At 39.1% G+C, this 18,048-nt stretch overlaps 1 protein-coding gene across 2 annotated transcripts; it reads right to left on the bottom strand.

Moving 5' to 3' along the window:
• Positions 1-750: 750 nt before the first annotated feature.
• Positions 751-5,461, bottom strand: LOC109150750. 2 transcript variants are annotated; one of them, XM_019298740.1, is made up of 4 exons: positions 4,944-5,460; positions 4,141-4,831; positions 1,224-2,069; positions 751-1,163 (listed from the first exon to the last, which is right to left on the bottom strand). In XM_019298740.1, exons 1-4 carry the CDS (start codon positions 5,294-5,296, stop codon positions 948-950), a joined length of 2,106 nt encoding a protein of 701 aa, XP_019154285.1. In that variant the 5' UTR covers positions 5,297-5,460; the 3' UTR covers positions 751-947. The 2 variants fall into 2 exon arrangements, with proteins under 2 accessions (XP_019154285.1, XP_019154281.1); XM_019298736.1 differs by having other exon boundaries at positions 751-2,069; positions 4,944-5,461.
• Between the last annotated feature and the right edge of the window lie 12,587 nt (positions 5,462-18,048).

The raw sequence follows: 18,048 nt of genomic DNA, 5'->3' as shown, positions 1-18,048 counted from the left end.
ATTTTTTTTTAAAAAATTATGCAATGTACTCTTAAATGTAATATATAATTTAATAACATATTATTTAAATGGAAATTTTAAAATTATTAATTAAATTAAATTCTGACATGTTCAATTTAAATATAAATAATTATAATTATATTTACAATAATAATGTTTAGAATGATAATGATAATAAATAAACAAATACTCCGTAATTAAAATATGATTTTTATAAATTTTGTTGGGTTCAAAAAAAATTCAAACTATTAGAAAGAAATGTTATTTAGATTGAGTGAGATAGTGAATGAGAAAAAAAAAATCTCAATTGTTGAGATTGCTCTTAGAAACTCTAGTTAGTTAAAAGGCACACCTGGATGGTAGGAGACAATCCTTCCAAACACCTTCAACTAGAGTGTTTTTTTTTTTTTTTTTTTCATTAATTTATTAAAATTATGTGTATATATTATCAGAAAAATATTCTTAATAGTTAATTATCATTTTCATCTAAAATTTACCATTAAAACTCCGCAGTACTACTCAGCAGTCACCACCACTTTGAACAATACTCATCACTTCCCCAGTAAAAAGTCAAATTAAGATGCGTTATATATTGATAAAATATAAATAAATCAATGCGTATGTAACATGAAAGAAATTGCATTTTGTATGTTGCAAAATATGATGTGCAAAGCTGTCCTGTGAGGAGATTTTTGTTAGCGTAGCGAGAATAGCAATGACGAAGATTGATGCTAACTCAGCATAATTAAGTGGACAAAAATAATAGTGCTGCCAATTTTCATAGCTTTGGTTAATAGAAGAAAATACTTATCCAACAGTATATATCAACCTTTTCCTGAATTTCTGCTTTTTTGAACCCTTCATTTTTTTTTTAAAGTTAAGCCTAACTAAAGATAAGGAAGAAAAACAACTAAATACTCAACATAGCAAAATACCTTTGCCGAATATCACCTCCTTGCTCTCTTCTTTGGTTGTTTTGAAGCCAATGACTCAGAGTGATCTACGTCCAGATTTCGTTTACTTGACTGAGGAGATGGAGCAGCACCTCTCTTTGGGGGCCGACCAGAGCTCTTCTTTGACAGGCTGCCCTTTTCCTTAGTCTGCTGTGTTGCTTCAGGAGGAGGTTTTGAAGACACAGCCTCTTTTCTTCCACTGCTCTTTCCCTTTTCCTTAGTCTGCTGTGTTGCTTCAGGAGGTTTTGAAGACACTGCCTCTTTTCTTCCAGTTTCGTTTCTCTTCTTCTCGTATCCTCCTCCTTTGCTATCACCACTTAGTGGGGTGCTCTTTAATGCATCCAGGAGTGATCCACTGTTTGAGGAAGAGCCTTGTTTCATTCGATTCAAGAAATTTGCTGCACTTCGTTTCTTCAAGTCCGTGCTAGATTTGTCATTAGTATTCTCGTTTTTAGACTGGTGATTCTGGGGAGAAGGATCTCGCTCTCGCTTTCCTTGGGGTTTCTCTACAACTGGAGCTGAATTTTTGGTAGGGATGGTGGTACTGGAATTCTTTTCATTTCTCCTTGAGGTTGTGGAAGCTGAACTGAATCTATCGCGTGTTCTCTTCTTTGTGATTCTATTTTCCCCAGAATTGGTGACCGTTTGGGAAGGCTGCTGTTTTGAGTTTGTAACTGGGTTATGATCAGGTCTTCTTGCTATTTGTTCCCTCCTTTTATCAACTCCAGAAGAAGATCCTGATGATTTTGGAGTGATAGAACTGCGTTTACGGCAAACAACCAACGACCCCGATTGTTTTGTCTTCAGAAGCAGAGAGTCAGCGGGCTTAGAATTTTCTTCCTTCGTCAATGATACAAGTTTAATAGACTTCTGCTTCACGGATGAGGAATACAACTTGGCTCTTGGCAACTCATTGGAGACAAGCTGCCGAAGCTCCATTGCTGCGAGGAACTCTGATGTGTTCTTCCTGAAGAAGATGATGGCATTGTTTGCAAGAAGAAGTAAATCGCGAAAGAATTTTACTTTGCAAACTAGATATCTGCCTTCTTCAACCCATGCTCGAACCATTTCAAGATCAATATGTTGTCTAATTAAAAGCTTGTAATCTTCTGTTTCCTGCAAAATTTAAACAGCAACACCATTTCAGGCAGCATGGAAGACAGATTCTCCTTCTAACTTTCATAAACAAATCCAAAATAGAAAGAAAGAAAGAAAGAAAAGGATCATAATTTAGATACAAAGTCACCAAATATCAGTATACAATAGTTAATCTATTAATCCAAGTGGACAAGAACAAGAAAATGAACATATTCCCTATCCTGTTCAGTCCAAACTCCAAAAGGAATTGGTAGAATCTGTCTTGAAATGTTTCAATTAAATTGCAGTTAGCTGCCAGTACATCACTAAAAGCACATCAAAGACCTATGCAAAATGGTATGTATGGGCATGTTCAGCATAAACTTATACTTCCAGTTTTCCACCTTAAGAGTGATAACATGCCAACAAGGTGGTAGTAGTAGAAGCATATACTTGGATATACGATATACCCATCATCAATGTAGTATTGAAGAGAAATGAATTGAGAGACATATATATTCCATATACACGACTAAACTGATTTGAGAATAACATTCACTAAAATTGAGTTGCATATCACTGCAAGAATATCTTAAACTGTCAGGCAACAATATAAAATTTGTGTGTGGATAGTTTATTAAATAGACAAGTATATTGTATATTGTATATTTAATTAAAGAATCAAGATGTTACAAGTCTACATCTCTAATGCAGTAATAAGTATAACCCCCACACCCTTTCCCAATTTATTAGTACTGTTGAATACTGTAGTAGCTGAAGTAAAATAAAGACATTTTGTGGTGGCGAAAAAAGAATGTCCAAATCATCATTATCCAACATGCTGACACATGAGATTTGAAATCTCCAACATTAACATAATAGACAAAGAAAGTAAGCTGTCACACTTTAGACATTGCTTGCATACTTTACCATTTTTTATGACCTGATTACTAAAATCATCATATTGCCTCAAAAGCTAGTGAAATATTAATAATCACATTAATGATGTATGAATGAGGAATTTTTTATATTTCTTAAAAACAAAAAATATAACATTTTATTCATTTCTAAAAGCAGAAACATTTAAAATTGTAGGAATGTATGTGCCGAGAAAAACTTTGTTGGGAAAATAAGTAAACATGATATTACATTGTAAACATAACAAATAAATTAGTTATTTCAACCATCTGGCTAATTTTCTTTAATCTCTAATAAACTTTTGTCACTTAGAAACATCAAAGGGCAATAAAGGTAAAAAAAAAAAACAATAATCAGATAAATTTTGCTCATTCTCATCCACCCGAAAAGAAAAATAAAAAATTCCCGCCACACCTAACTTAACCTGTACAATCATTATTATGTGGACCATACTATCAAATAATGTACACTTAATACACAAATAATACACAAATAATGTACTTTTAGTATATTAAAAATGTACATATATTTATGAAAAATATATTATTTAAATACTGAAATTACATTATTTTACATAATACACATTTAATACACGAATGATATACTTTTAATATATTAATAATGTATTTTTTTAATGGTACCATAATTTGTCTAACTTGTACTCCGTAATAACTTTGCTAGACCCAAAATTTTAAAAGTGCACCCCACAAGTAGTAACTTTTCCATATTTTAAAGTTTGCTAATTTTCCAACTACCAAACAACCTCTTATCGTAATCCAAGGGCAAGGGCTTCAAGTGTCACTGCATTGGTCATAATCTTGATACCATACATTATTGCACCAATTTTATTATAGTTTAAAAGTCATTATCGCATTAACTCTTCCTCATTGTTTTTGTTTAAATAATTATAGTTTAAAAACCATTAATTAAATTATGAATATTTACCTTAATTTAAAAAAAAAAAAAAAAAAAAAAAAAAAAAAAAAACAAACAAACAAACAAAATCTATGACGTCTAAGTTACGGTAAACACATTAGCTTTACCGTAATTACTGAATAATAAAACTTTACCGTGAAGCTCTCAACAAAAAATAAAACTTTACCGTGAAGCTCTCAAAAAAAAATAAAACTTTACCGTGATTAGTAATTACTGAACAACCCAAAAAGCAAGGACAAAATTATTTTTACTTTACCTGGCTCTCAAGCCGACGCATGAATAAAGAGTAGTGCTTGTTGCTTTCAATCTTTTCGAGAAAATTGATCAACGGTTGAAATTCGACGGGCATTTCTTTTACGGCTGGAGATTCGTTCGTGTTTGCACGCTCATCACGGCTGCTACTCCGCCGATTCGCCCTATCAGCATCCCCTGTCTTCCTCGATTTACTCGCCGAGCTCTGCACATCAGAGTTCTCTTTCGTACCCTCCTCCTCATTACCCTTAGACTCGGCTACCGATTCCAATAACTCAGTCGAGTCGGTTACCGGTTCTGTTTTCACTACCTCATGAACCGGTTCCTTTTCCACGCTGTTAGAGCTACAGTTACATGAATCCTCTCGACCCGGTTTTCCCTCTTTTACTTTATCCGGTTCGTCTTCTACGTTTCCGGTTTGTATAGCTTCCAAGTGTTTCCCGTCGTCTTTTGTACCGGTTCGTGCATTTGCGTCTTTCTGATCCGTGGAATTCGATTCATTCATGGACTGTTGGTCCTTATCGCCGGTTACTGGTTCTCCGGCGTCCGATTCCGGGGTAATCTCAACGCCGCCTTCATTTTTCTCCACACAACGGATTTCCTGATTCTCACTCATCGCCGGATCTGATTTCTCATCCTCTCGCAGACTCCGATCTCTCTCTTCCGTCAGTGTCTTCACCTTCAATTGCAGAGACCTAGATCACAATCAAAGAAATCTCTCATTTTCCAGCAAAAATTGCTGATAAAACCAAGCTATCATCATTCAGATCTTCAAATTTTATGTATATATAGGAACATGCGAATTACACGATAGAGAGATCATAGCGCTCAACTTCGCGTCTCAGTTCAGCGACTCGGAGCTTCCGCAACTCCTCCAGCAAAGGTACGGCAGTCTCGGTTCGTTCGCCACACTCATCGTCAACACCGTTAACTTCACCAGAAGAGAAACGTCTCTTGAGGTCAAGGTATTTAAGTCTACAGCTCTCAGGCGATAGCAGCATCGTCGGAACGGAGCTCCGTTTCTGGAGCTCGTCGGCGACAGATTCCCAACTCTTGGTGCCATGGCGGTTGACGGCGCCTGCTAACAGCAGCTCCTCCCACGTGCCCCAACGTGCCTCCTTTTCCGGCGTGTTATCTGCCGTTCCGTCCGATTTGGCCATAACCGACTACTCCGTATTAAAAATGTGCCGGGCGAATCCGTACCGTCTGTTTATGTTCTCTCTTTTTCTCCGTCGTCTAGACTCTATAGTCTAGTCTCTTTTCTCCCTATACTATACCTTTGTCGGACTTCGGGCTGGGCTGGGTTGGGCTGGACTGTACTGGTGATCTGATTCGAGATTGATTATTATTGATTTATTGATAAGATTTGTTCTTTCTGCTTTTCTTCTTTTGGGGTCTTTTTTTTGTATGGAAAATGTTATATGAAATTCCATTTTGTACTTTTAATGTGTACTTTTATACACAAAATTTTGTTATAGACATTTATATTGAGACTCGCATAAAGAAAAATAATTTATCCGTTACATTAGAAAATAAAAATTTAGAGAGAAAAATTAAGAAATACATGTATTAAAACTCTTTTTGTATTTAGATACAGCACACAGTTTCTGATATATTATTATTAGGAATAAGGGTCAAATAGGCCATCGAACTGCACACGAGAATGCAATTAGGCCACTGAACCCAAAAAACCTACAATTAGGTCCCTAAACTAACCATTTTCATTCAATTTGTCAATTTTGCAGGTTTCTTAAGTTTCTAAAAGGTTAATTACCCATCCACCTAGGATGCATATGTGACATTTTTTTAAAATTATTTATTTTTAAATTAGTTTTTTAATATTTAATAAATAAAAACTAAAATAATTTGTTTTTTAAATAAAATAATTTGTTAATTTGTTACAATAATTTGTTAAAACTAAAATAATTTGTTAAAATTCGCAAATCACCAATACAAATTAATTATTTTAAAATTCAAAAATTACCAATGACGATAGTTTTGATTAAATAGTTTGTTGATTTTTTTTTATTTCTTTACTGATTATTCTTTATTGCTAATAATACTAATACTGCTTCTTTTTTAAAAAACAATAAATTATATTACTGTTAATACTAATAGTTATGGTTTTGTTTAATAATATGATACATTTACTAATAGTATTACTGCTTTCTAATATATTGCTTTTACTGCTTTATTTCCCTTTGTAATATGCTTTGGCCAGGAACAAATAAAAAAATCAACAAATTATTTAATAGAAACTATCGTGATTTGGTGATTTTCGAATTTTAAAAATAATTAGTTTGTATTTGTGATTTGTGAATTTTAAAGAAATTAACAAAATATTTTATTTTAAAAAATAAAATTATTTTAGTTTTTATTTATTAAATATTAAAAAATTAATTTAAAAATAAATAATTTTTTTAAAATGCCACATATGCATCCTAGGTGGAGGAGTAACCTGTTAGAAACCTGTAAAATGGACAAATTGAATGAAATTGGTTAGTTTAGGGACCTAATTGTAGGTTTTTTAAGTTCGGTGGCCTAATTGCATTCTCGTGTGCAGTTCGATGGCCTATTTGACCCTTATTCCTTATTATTATTATTCTTTTGACTTTTATTATTCTTTGGATTATTACTTTGTAGTTTGTACGTCTTATCTTATTTAATAAATACTCTGTAGAAAATATAGTATATTTTTTGAAATAAATGCACAAATAATGAAAGTTATAATAAAAGAAAAATAACAAAAAGATAAAAATTAGAGAAAATGTGTGGTCAAATAGATCTTTAAATTTTACTTAAAAATTCAATTAGGTCTTTAAATTTAAAAAAAAAATTAATTAAACACTTGAACTTGTTATTTTGAGTCAAATAAGCCTAAATTACCGGTAAATTATTGATGTTGGCCGTCAAAAAAAGAAGAAGAAGAAAAAAAAAAAAAAAAAAGAACTGCAATTGATTATTTATGGTAGCGTTTAGTGGTGTGTTGTAGTATCCCCGGCCAATATAGATGCTCATCTTGCATAGGTCCTCGTGTGCAAAGACGAACAGTCTTCGCTTAAAGATTATTGATATAGATTGTCTCAATGCTGCTTACGACATCAATAGCAAGTTCATTTATCGTTCTTATGCAGAGAGGGAGAGGGAGAGAGAGAGAAAGAGTTTGACATGTTATAAATAAAGTTATGCTCACACAACATTGACTTTGGCTCTTTGCATGAAATTAATTACGAGTGTTTGAATTTGTTTCAAATATTTTAAGATCACTAGTATTTATATATTTACTAATCTTAGTATGGATAATAAAAATATGAATTAAAAATTTGTAAGTAAGAAGTGTAAATTATATATATATATATATATATATATATATATATATATATATATATATATATTAAAGTAACTTGAGTCATTTGGAGTGACACAAAAGTTAAAATATATTAGATGCACTGAAAGTGTGTTAATGTCTCCACATATGTGGGATTTTTGAAGTTTTTTCATATAAATAAATAAATAAATACAACATGTGGTTTTTAACTGATATATAGCTTAATTTTTTGTCAATTTTTTTTTTTAAAAGTCAGAATTGCACAAGTTGAGCCCACTTCGCTCCCGGCTGGGGCGCGTCAGAGTGGCTGCCGGTTGGCGACCACTATGACTAAAAGACCGTTTGTTTCTTTCTTTAAAAAGAAATTGTTAGATTCTCTTTCCTTTTTTTGTTCTCTTTGTTTTTTTCTCCCTCTTCTTACTGCTATTTGGCACAAAAAAAAATACACAAAAATTTTAGACTATTGTGGATGCTTTAGGTCCACTATTTATTGGCAAAACAATTTGTATATATTTTATTTTGGAGATCCAGATTTAGTTTCTATATTGTAGAAGAAAAAAGAGTTTGCCTAACAACTTATTTCCCCTACAACTCTTGGTACTCTGGATTCTATATAAAAGGATTAAATTAGGTATATCTTTTACAATTATTAGACACCTTAAAATCTTATTGGCCTTGGCATGTGATTTTTAATCATAAGCAACAAATTTGATTTTCATTGTTCTTGAATAGTTAGTTTATTTAGAGCTAATTCACACTTATATATGTACTTTGTTAGGGTTTTAACAAGAGAGGGAGTATTTGTTGTACAAATTCATTTTAATTTTGTCTTAATATTTTGCTACAGTGGATTAGACAATTCTTTGTATGAGCAAGGTTGCAAAACTCGGCCGCCTAGCCGCCTAGGCGCTAGGCGGCACCGAGCCTTAGAGTTTTGGCCTAAAGGCGGCCAAAACTCGGCCGGCCGCCTAGGCGGCCGCTAGGCGGCCAAACTCGGCCAACTCGGCCGAGTCGACCGATTTCGTCCGATTTTGACCGTTTTTGTCTTATTTTGACCGATTTTGACCGATGTCGTCTTTCATTAATTATTGATTTTAATATTATTATGACATTATGACTTATAAATTATCATTATTTCATTTATTTTGATGTGTTATTTGAGTGAACGTTGAAAACAACCTCATTAAAATTGTCAAACTACAAGTCTGTAACTATTTTTTTAAATTTTTTTGGTGCCCGCCTAGCGCCGCCTAGGCGCCGCCTAGACCGCCTAGGCACTAGGCGCTGCCCGGCCGCCCGACTAGCGCCTACTGCAACCATGTGTATGAGTGTATTGTAAAAGATGAGTTTTCTCTAAAGTACATTAATTAATTTAGAGTTAATTCTATTTGAGGTCCTTGTTTTTTGTTACAATTCTAAATTTAGTCTCTGACTATCGTTTTTGCTATTTAACATCCCAAACTATTGTTTATTTGATACTTTTAGTCATTTTCATGATTTGTCCTATTTTTAGTAAGGGCATTTTTATCTCTTCATTTATTTTTTTGGTTATTTTTCTGATTTCAACTGGTTTAATTGGTTTAGAACTTTAGGTAACCTCTGATTTTTAGTAACCATATTTTTCAACCGGTTTTTAGTAAAGTCTTAAACCAATTAAACCGATTGAAATTGGAAAAATAACAAAAGAAAAATATGAAAAGACAAAAATGTTCTAACTAAAAATAGAAAAAGTCATGAAAAGGACTAAAAATGTCCAAAAATAATAGTCTGTGATGTTAAATGGCAAAAACGATAATCTGTGACTAAATTTAGAATTGTCACCAAAGACAAGGGACCTCTGGTGGAATTAACCCATAAATTTACTACTTTCACTATTTGATTAAATTTATATCGATTTTTTTGTAAAATATATTCCATGTTTGTTATGTTAATTATCTGGAGTTTTTTTTTTTTTCTTTCTCACTATTAGAGTTGTTGAAACTTTCATTCAAACATTTTTATTTTTAGTATTCTATTTGCAATATAATTTTTTTTTCTATCAGACATCAAAAGAAAACTTTAACAAAATGCAATTCATATTTAGTGCAAACAAGATTCTAACCATTATTGTAAACCTAATACATAAAAAAATGTAGATATGGCAAAATAATCAAATATACATTTGGAAGAAGTTAAAGGAAAAATTATAACAACCCATCTTGGGATTAATGATAACCGGTTATTTTTGTCTCTTAATTTCAAATAAAAAATGAGATTAAATGATTTGTGCGTTATGTATTGAATGACATAAGATAATTTATCTTGTGAAAGATTGAATGACCCACAACTTAAAAGTGACTTGATAACTTTAACTATTTTGAATGGACTTTTTAGTTTAAATACACAAAAGCTTATTGCGTTAAGCCTTATAAAAGCAACCTCATTGGGGTTTATTGTTGGGGTTTAAAGAAATTTTTGCTAATTTGGAATAAAGAGAAAGGAAAAAGCTAGAAGTTTTATTACTAAAGTTGAGTTTGTGTTAGAAAATAGGAGGGGGTGGGGGAGAAGGAAAATGATCATGTATAGCCCACTTGCGCAAGGTTGGTGCCCGCCAATTAAGGGACGAAAAGAGATTTTGAACTCTCGACCTTTCAAAAAAGATGAGAATGCACGATTACTTTCACCAATCAAACTAATTAACAATTCAATAAAGTTAAGACATGTTAACAGATATGTTGTAAATGTTGGGAAAAAAAAGAGCAAAAATTATCATTTTAAGTAGTCATTTTGAGTGTTAAAAAAGTGATTGTTTTAAAGTATTGATTTCAATGGGGTCCACTTTTGATTTTTATAGAGTCAAAGTGGATTTGATTTTTTCTATTTGAGATGATGAATTTGATATATTATACGCTAAAAATGGATAATGAGTTAATGAGAAATTGATTCTCAAAGTTTACCATTAAAATTAAAAAAAAAAAAAAAAAAAAAAAAAAAAAAAAAAAAAAAAGAGTTTGATAAGACTTTTAAGTAGTCTTTAACCGACATTTGAAAAACACATAGCTTTGCGCGCACTAGTATAAATATAATTTATTTTTTAGAGTTTGCATTGTGTAGTACAAAGGGAGAAGGATGCAAATCAAATCCCGATGTAAGCTTTGAAAGCTTAAATTCATGTGCACCTGAGCGTGCTAAATGTTCGTGTGTTTTGTATCTCCCAAGCACTTTTGTAATATTAGATTATTTCTAAAATTCTACACACACTTCTAATGCATACACAACACGTGGCCCACATGACGAACCCTTGTCGTGTGTCCCCTTCGACCCTCTATATAAAGCGCATTCAATGCTTTGAGGAGGAGACTTTAGGATTTAAACCTAACCTATGCTTGCTCGGAACGCCTGGCCAACTGTCATTATTATCCGAGCTTGCATACTCATATCCTACGATCTATTTAGATTCATTCATATATCTACGTGTATTTACAACATCATTAGCCCATACGAGTTGGCCTATCACATATTTGGCAATTGTTATATCGTGCACCAGGACGCATAATGCATTGTGCGACCTGACCCAAAACGACGTCGTTTTTATAAGTTTTGTGGGGAGTTGACACGGCGAACACCGTTTCGTCCGTCCAATCCCGTTACAGTTTTTTTTTTTTTTTTTTTTTGTTAACACTTGTGTTTATGTGTATTTGTTAAGAGTTTATATGTATTATGTTAAGAGTTTATATGTATTCTGTTAAGAGCTTATGTGTATTATGTTAAGAGTTTATGTGCATTATGTATTATGTTAGATTATCTGTATTATATTAGGAGTTTATGTGTATTTTACTATACAATTCTGTACATCCGAAATAAAGATTTTTTTTAAAAATTAACAACAAAAACAAAAAACAATGTCGTTTGAGCCAGGACAGGATGCACAATGCATTGTACGCCATATAATTTGCCCATATTTGGGGGCAAATTATGCCCTGGACCCGTGTCCACAGTGAATTGTGGACACGGGCCCAAAACGACGTCGTTTTTCAAAAAAAAACGCGTCATTTAGTTTTAAAAAAAAAAAATCGCGCGCGTTTTGCCGTTAACGGCGTTATTTTTTTTTTTTTTTTGGATTATGAATGTACAGTTATGCCGTTATGAATGTACAGTTATGCAATTATGAACACAGAGCTCTAACATTATGAACTTACAATTATGAACATATATAGTGATAAAATTATGACCATGGAGCTTTAAAATTGTGAATATAGAGCTTCGAAGATTATGAATGTACAGTTATAGGGTTATGAATCTACAGTTATGGAGTTATGAATCTACAGTTATGAGATTATGAATCTACAGTTATGGAATTATGAATGTACAGTTATTGATCGAATTATGAACAAAGAGCTCTAACATTATGAACTTACAATTATGAACATAGAGCTCTAAAATTGTGAACATAGAGCTTCGAAAATTATGAATGTACAGTTATGGAGTTATGAATGTACAATTATGGAGTTATGAATGTACAGTTATAGAGTTATGAACGTACAGTTATGGAGTTATGAATGTACAGTTATTAATAATATAGTAATAAAATTATGAATATATACTCCTATAACAAAGCGGTCTGAAATTTAAAAAAAAAAAAAAAAAAAAAAAAAAAAAAAAAAAAACAGTGCCTAACGGGCACTGTTACCCGTGTCCAGCAAGCATGCTGGACACGGGTCCAACGCATAACGATTGATATTTGGGGGTAAACTAGTTGGGAACTTCGGCAAATTATTGTATGGACAATGGTCCACATAATGTTATGTGGACCATAATAAAATGTACATTTTTAATATACTAAATGTACATTATTTTTGTACTGAATGTACATTATAAAATATAATGTACACTCATAATAAAAATAATGTACATCCCCTGAATATAATGTACATTATTTTTGTACTGAATGTACATTATTTTCGTACTAAATGTACATTATTTTACAGTAGACAAAATATGGTTCACACAACTTGTATGGACCATGGTCCATACAATAATGATTGGGGAACTTGAAACTCAACCCTTAAGTAACGGGCTTGCTAGCTAAATGAGCTAACCCACTAGCCCGGCATAAGTAATATTATTATATTATTATTTTTAAAATATTTATACAATAAATAAATTATAAATTTGTGATTAAAAATTTACACACGTATACTTAAAATACTTTATATGTTCAATTTTATTTGTCATATTTATTATTTATTGGTCAAAAAATTATTTATTATTTTCTTATTTTATTTAGCATTTTCTTATATTTTTTAATTTTTTTTTTTGAAAGTTTATAATGCAGTATTGATACTGCTAATTCTACGTAAGCAATATAAAATAACACGAGACCAATTAAAGCAAGCAAAATCTTTATTGATCCCGGTAAAGGCCCTAAGTACAATCTACTTGGCTGCTCTGAGTACCGACTGACTGCGGTCGGGATTCTCTAACAACAACCTATCGATCGTCCAAAAGTCCCTTACACTGTAGCTACTGTGGGTATTTATAGCCGCTATGCCGGGGACAGGATTCCAGCCGTTCGGCATGTCCTCCACGTAGCCACCACGTGTCATCCTCCCGGGTGCCCTGCCTGTCGATGTAAAGAGCCGCCACGCGTCCTTCGTCAGCTCTTTCGCCGAAGGGCCACCGCTCGGTGGTCGACAACGTCGCTCGGGTAACTCCGGTCGGTCTACGACCGGGTTCTTCTTGTGGAGCCCGACCTGTTACCTGCAAAGACAAGGAGAAAGAGACAAAGGCTCCTCGGTCGTGGTGGAGCTATGTCGGTCGGGATATTCCCTACCAAGAGCCCCCCAGCCCGGGCCTTTTTGATCAGTCGGGAAAAAACGGGACGGGATGAAGAAGCCCAACCGTCAGCCACCAAGCCGACCCGCCAGCTGTCATTCCCTCCTACGCCACGTGTCGGCCTCTGCCGGCCTCGGCGATCCCATCCGTCGCCTCGGATTCAGCGCGGGTCGTGTCAGGCAAGTTGGCCCATTTCCCGCCTAAATGCCCTCCTATAAATAGGCCCTTGAGGCCCTCATTTGAACTTTCCTCACTCTTTTGCTTCAGTCGGTATCCTCTAAGAATCCCGAGCAGAGCATCTTAGCAAGGCGATCAAGCAAAGTAACACTTCAGACCTTCCTCAAAGTTTCCTCACTCGGTAAGCTCTTAGTTCTTTACTCTTTGTTTACTCTTTACTTAGCGTAGAAGTAGGATAGCACTAACTTCGAGCTAACTCCCCGAACCCTGTACTAACTCCCGACCGACCTTTAGGTAGAAACATGTCGGACTCGGATAGTCAAAACGCCTCGATCGCGGATTACGATGAGGAGGTCGAGCGTATCAGCGATGAGGAAGTGGACATTATGTCCTACACTCCCGAAGCCAGCCCCCGAGCAATGCCAGCCCCCGATCGAGCTGTCGAGCATAACAGCGCATCAAGCTCCTCCGGGACATCGAGCTCTAGCTCCAGCGGATCGGGGAGCTCCAGCGAAGAAGAGGAAGGGAGGACCACGCTAAGCGGGCGGGGCTCTCCGACTGAGGGCGTTAGGGAAATGCCTACCCGGGTGGTTGGGGACCACCCGGAAGCTGCTCCTCGAGGGGGCGATCGAGAAAATACCCCCGAGCAGACTGAAGAAGACCCGGCCGGGCCGGCCACACCAGCCGTCGAGCTCGAATTCTTGAACAGCGAGAGTGTCGAGCAAGAGATGAGCCTGCTGACCAAAGGCGAAGCGGCTCGGATTGCCGAAATACTCCGGGGTCGGGTAGAATTCGACACGAGCCGGCAGCTGGGAAACGTGATTGACAGGCATCGGGGCAAGTGGATCGGGATGCACTACGACTCCCTGATGGCCCCGATCGCCATTCCCTTCACCCCCCTCCTGAACGCCTTCTTGGCCTATTACCGGGTCGTCCCGGCCCAGATCTGCCCGAACGCCCATCGGATCCTCGCCTGCTTCCCGCAGATATGCACTCGGCACGAGGCCGAGTGCACGATGGAGTTGTTCAACTTCATCTACCAGATCAAGGTTCTCCCGGCCCGCTACGGGGGTGGGTTCCTGGTGCTGCAATCCCGAACAGATATGTGCTCCATCAAAGGCCTGCCCGGGAACAACAAGGGGTGGAAGAACAGAATTTTCTCCATCAAATACGACCCCTGGATCCTCCCGGTCGATCGCACTTGGAGCAGCCACTTCAGAAAGCAAGTGGTGCCGGTCGAGACGCAAATGCTGAGGGACACGGTCAGCCGGATTTCGAGCGAGGTGCACGAATACACCATCTTCCGGACGGCTGAAAGTCTCGAGGCGGCTCAACTCCCGCCCCCCACATACGAGCTGCCGGAGAAGTATCTGCCCGTGCCGATGGGCGTGACGGTCGCGAAACCGTCGAAACGAAAGAAGAAAGGTTCAACTCGAGCCGTTCCTCCCGACCTAGCTTCATTTCTTGATCAAACTAACTTTGCTCTTTTATTGCAGCCATGGCAGAATTCGGCGATGAAGACACCACCCTTCCCCCGCCCACGAAGATCTCCCTCGGCGGGAAGAAGAAGGCCAGGACCAAAGCAGCCGGGGAAAAGGAGATTCCCACTGCCCGACCCCTGAGTGCCTCGACCGTGTCGACGGGCGAGGGCTTCATCGTCGAGCAGCCTGACGTCTTGGTCACCCGGGTGGAGGTCGCCCGGGGCAAGGAGAAGGTCGCCGACCAGGGCGCGACCGAGGTGGGCAGCCTGAAGCGCCGCCGTGAACAGCACAGCCCGAGCCCTTCGGTCGGGCGAGAGAGGGAGTCTACGTCCGTGCTGGCACGGATCGGCAACGCCGCGCCAACCCGAGTGGAACTGGGGAAGATGACCCCGACCCAGGTGGCTGAACGGATCGGCCACGACCTGGCTGAGGTGAGTTTCCCAACTTATACTTTCTTTGCCCAAGTGTTTTCGATCGGGCTAACCGAACGTTTCTTGTTTTGCAGATTTCCCGGGCCGCCCAGCTCCTACAAGGTCGAGCCATGCTGGCCGAGGAAGCTGATCACCACAAGAAGACGGCCGTCCGTCGCTTGAAGGAGATCAAGGACCTCCAAGCCGAGCTGGAGAAGACCCAGAAGGCCCTGAAGAAGGGCGACGAGGAGCGGGTTCTTGCCGAGAAGGTCGCCAGCCGGGCGATCGGAGAGGCCAAGGAGCTGAAGGCTCAGCTCGAGAATCCGAGCGAGCTGGCGCGGGCGGCCTTCAAAGACAAGGACTCGGGCTCGGCCTTCCTTACAGCAGCCCGGGGAACAGAGATCGGGGAAGAGCTGATCGTCTCATTCGGTCGCTGGGGCTTTACGGCCGGGAAACGGAAGATGCTCGAACGAGTCCGTTCCCGGCTGGAGCAGGCCCTAGACGGGGAAGACCTTCAGCTGGTCCTCTCAGTATTACCCCCGGACCTCGCCGATCCCGGTCCTTCTCCCTTCGCCCCAAAAGCCAAGGCGTCTGAAGCTGGGGCATCAACAGCGGCCACCCCGAGCGGAAAAGAACCGGCTGCCGGAGCTCGGGAGACGAAGAAGTAGAATAGGCTCCTTTCTTCTTCTTCTTTTTTGTTAAAGGACCATCAATCGGGAGCCCGGTCCCGAATTGTACCGGGCAACTTTTATTTGTTAATAAAATTGATTTTTTGTTCTATCTTGCGTCGCTCGTTCTTTCTTTTCGCACTTTTATCTTTAATCGCGTAAGTGCTGATCCTTAATGCTCGACCTCGCGGCCTTGTGGCCTGATCTTGCACTGGTTCGACCCACTCGACGCCCGACCTTACGACCTTATGGCCTGGTCGTGCGTTTGATATTACGACGTCAAATCTGGCCAACCGATCGGGTGTACCCGATCCCCGGGCCTGTGTCGAAAATTTTTTGGAAACAAGCCTCTACGGTCGGGATGTAACCGAGCGACGGGCCTGCGAATACTTCCTTATCCCAGCCCCCACACTATTGTGCGCTCGAGGCACGAGTGGGTGCAATAGTGGACAGAAGTTGGACGGATCGGGGAATAATGCTGAGAGCTCCTGGCTTCCCCGATCAGTGGCGTGACTTGGGTGTCCGCCAATGTGGAGCGCGTTTTGACCGGTCGACAGATTTCGCCCGGTTGATGGATGTTGAACTGATCTGCATGTAACGAAGGTGAAAGAAAATAACCGATCGGGCCGCCGCATACAGACGGTCGGGCAATCATCGATCGTATGTACATTAAACTTTCCCGCTCGCAGGCGGTCGAATTAACTTTACAACCATAAATTTACATAGAAATGACGACCGGGACTAACTCGCAGGTCAAGCCCCCACTTCGCCTAAAAATACAAAAAAAAAAAAAAAATAGGCTAATGCCTAAAAAGAACGAGGTGCTCGGAATTCCAAGTCCCCTCGATTAGCCGACCAGTCGTTGTCTCTAGTCGGTATGTACCCGGCCGTATGACAGCGTTGATGATGTACGGCCCTTCCCAGTTCTGAGCTAGCTTTCCGCCCTCTAGAGGTTGGCTGGCCTCCCTTCGTCGTAGAACGTAGTCTCCGACTTGAAAATAACGAGGGTTAACCCGAACATCTTTAGAACTCTTGACGCGCTTTTGATACTCGGCTATGCGTCGAGCGGCTAGCTCCCTTTTTTCGTCGATCCCATCAAGGTCCACGGCCATTGCGTGCTCGTTCTCTTCCGCGTTATAGGTTCTCTCTCGATCGGTCGGAATCCAGGCCTCGATCGGAAGTCGGGCCTCGGCTCCGTAAACCAGGGCGAAAGGGGTCTCCAAAGTAGCCTCCCTCGGGGTCGTCCGATAAGTCCACAAAACATATGGCAACTCATCGGCCCAACTACGACCGGCCGAGTGTAACTTCTTTTTCAGACCTTCCAATATCGTCCGGTTAGCATTCTCCACTTGTCCATTTCCCTGTGGGTAAGCGACCGACGACCGGACGTGAGTCGTCCCGATCGTGGCCAAGAAATTCTGGAAGTATTGGCTCACAAACTGGCGACCGTTGTCGCTAATGAGATGCACGGGCACGCCAAAACGGGAAATGACATTGCGCCAAAGGAAGCGAGCACATTGCTGAGATGTGATCGTGGCTAAAGGCTCGGCTTCTATCCACTTGGAGAAGTAATCTATGGCGACGATCACGAACTTTCTCCGACCGGAGAGCTGAGGAAAGGGGCCCAAGATGTCTACCCCCCACCTTGCGAAGGGAATTGCGGTCGTGACTGGCTGGTAGAACGTTGCCGGTCGTCCAGGCATCCGGGCGTACAGTTGGCACGTCTTACATTCCCGAGCTAACTTTTCACAGTCTAGCTGGAGGGACGGCCAATAGTACCCGATCAACATGATACGACGGGCCAGGGATCGACCTCCTTGATGCGAAGAGCAAATTCCCGAGTGTAGCTCCTTCATGACCAACTCAGCCTCAAATGCGGTCAAGCAACGCATGAGGGGGCCTCCATACGATCGCCTATACAGACGACCGTCCAAGACTTGGAACCTTGGGGCTCTTAGCTTGGCCTTTCGAGCACGCTGCGGGTCGTCGGGGAGGCGATCGTGCTCGAGATACTCCTTCAGATCGGTGATCCAA

Source organism: Ipomoea nil, unplaced genomic scaffold, assembly GCF_001879475.1.
Source record: "Ipomoea nil cultivar Tokyo-kokei standard unplaced genomic scaffold, Asagao_1.1 scaffold0268, whole genome shotgun sequence".
NCBI classification, from domain to species: Eukaryota; Viridiplantae; Streptophyta; class Magnoliopsida; order Solanales; family Convolvulaceae; genus Ipomoea; species Ipomoea nil.
This window is presented reverse-complemented; position numbering and strand designations above follow the sequence as displayed.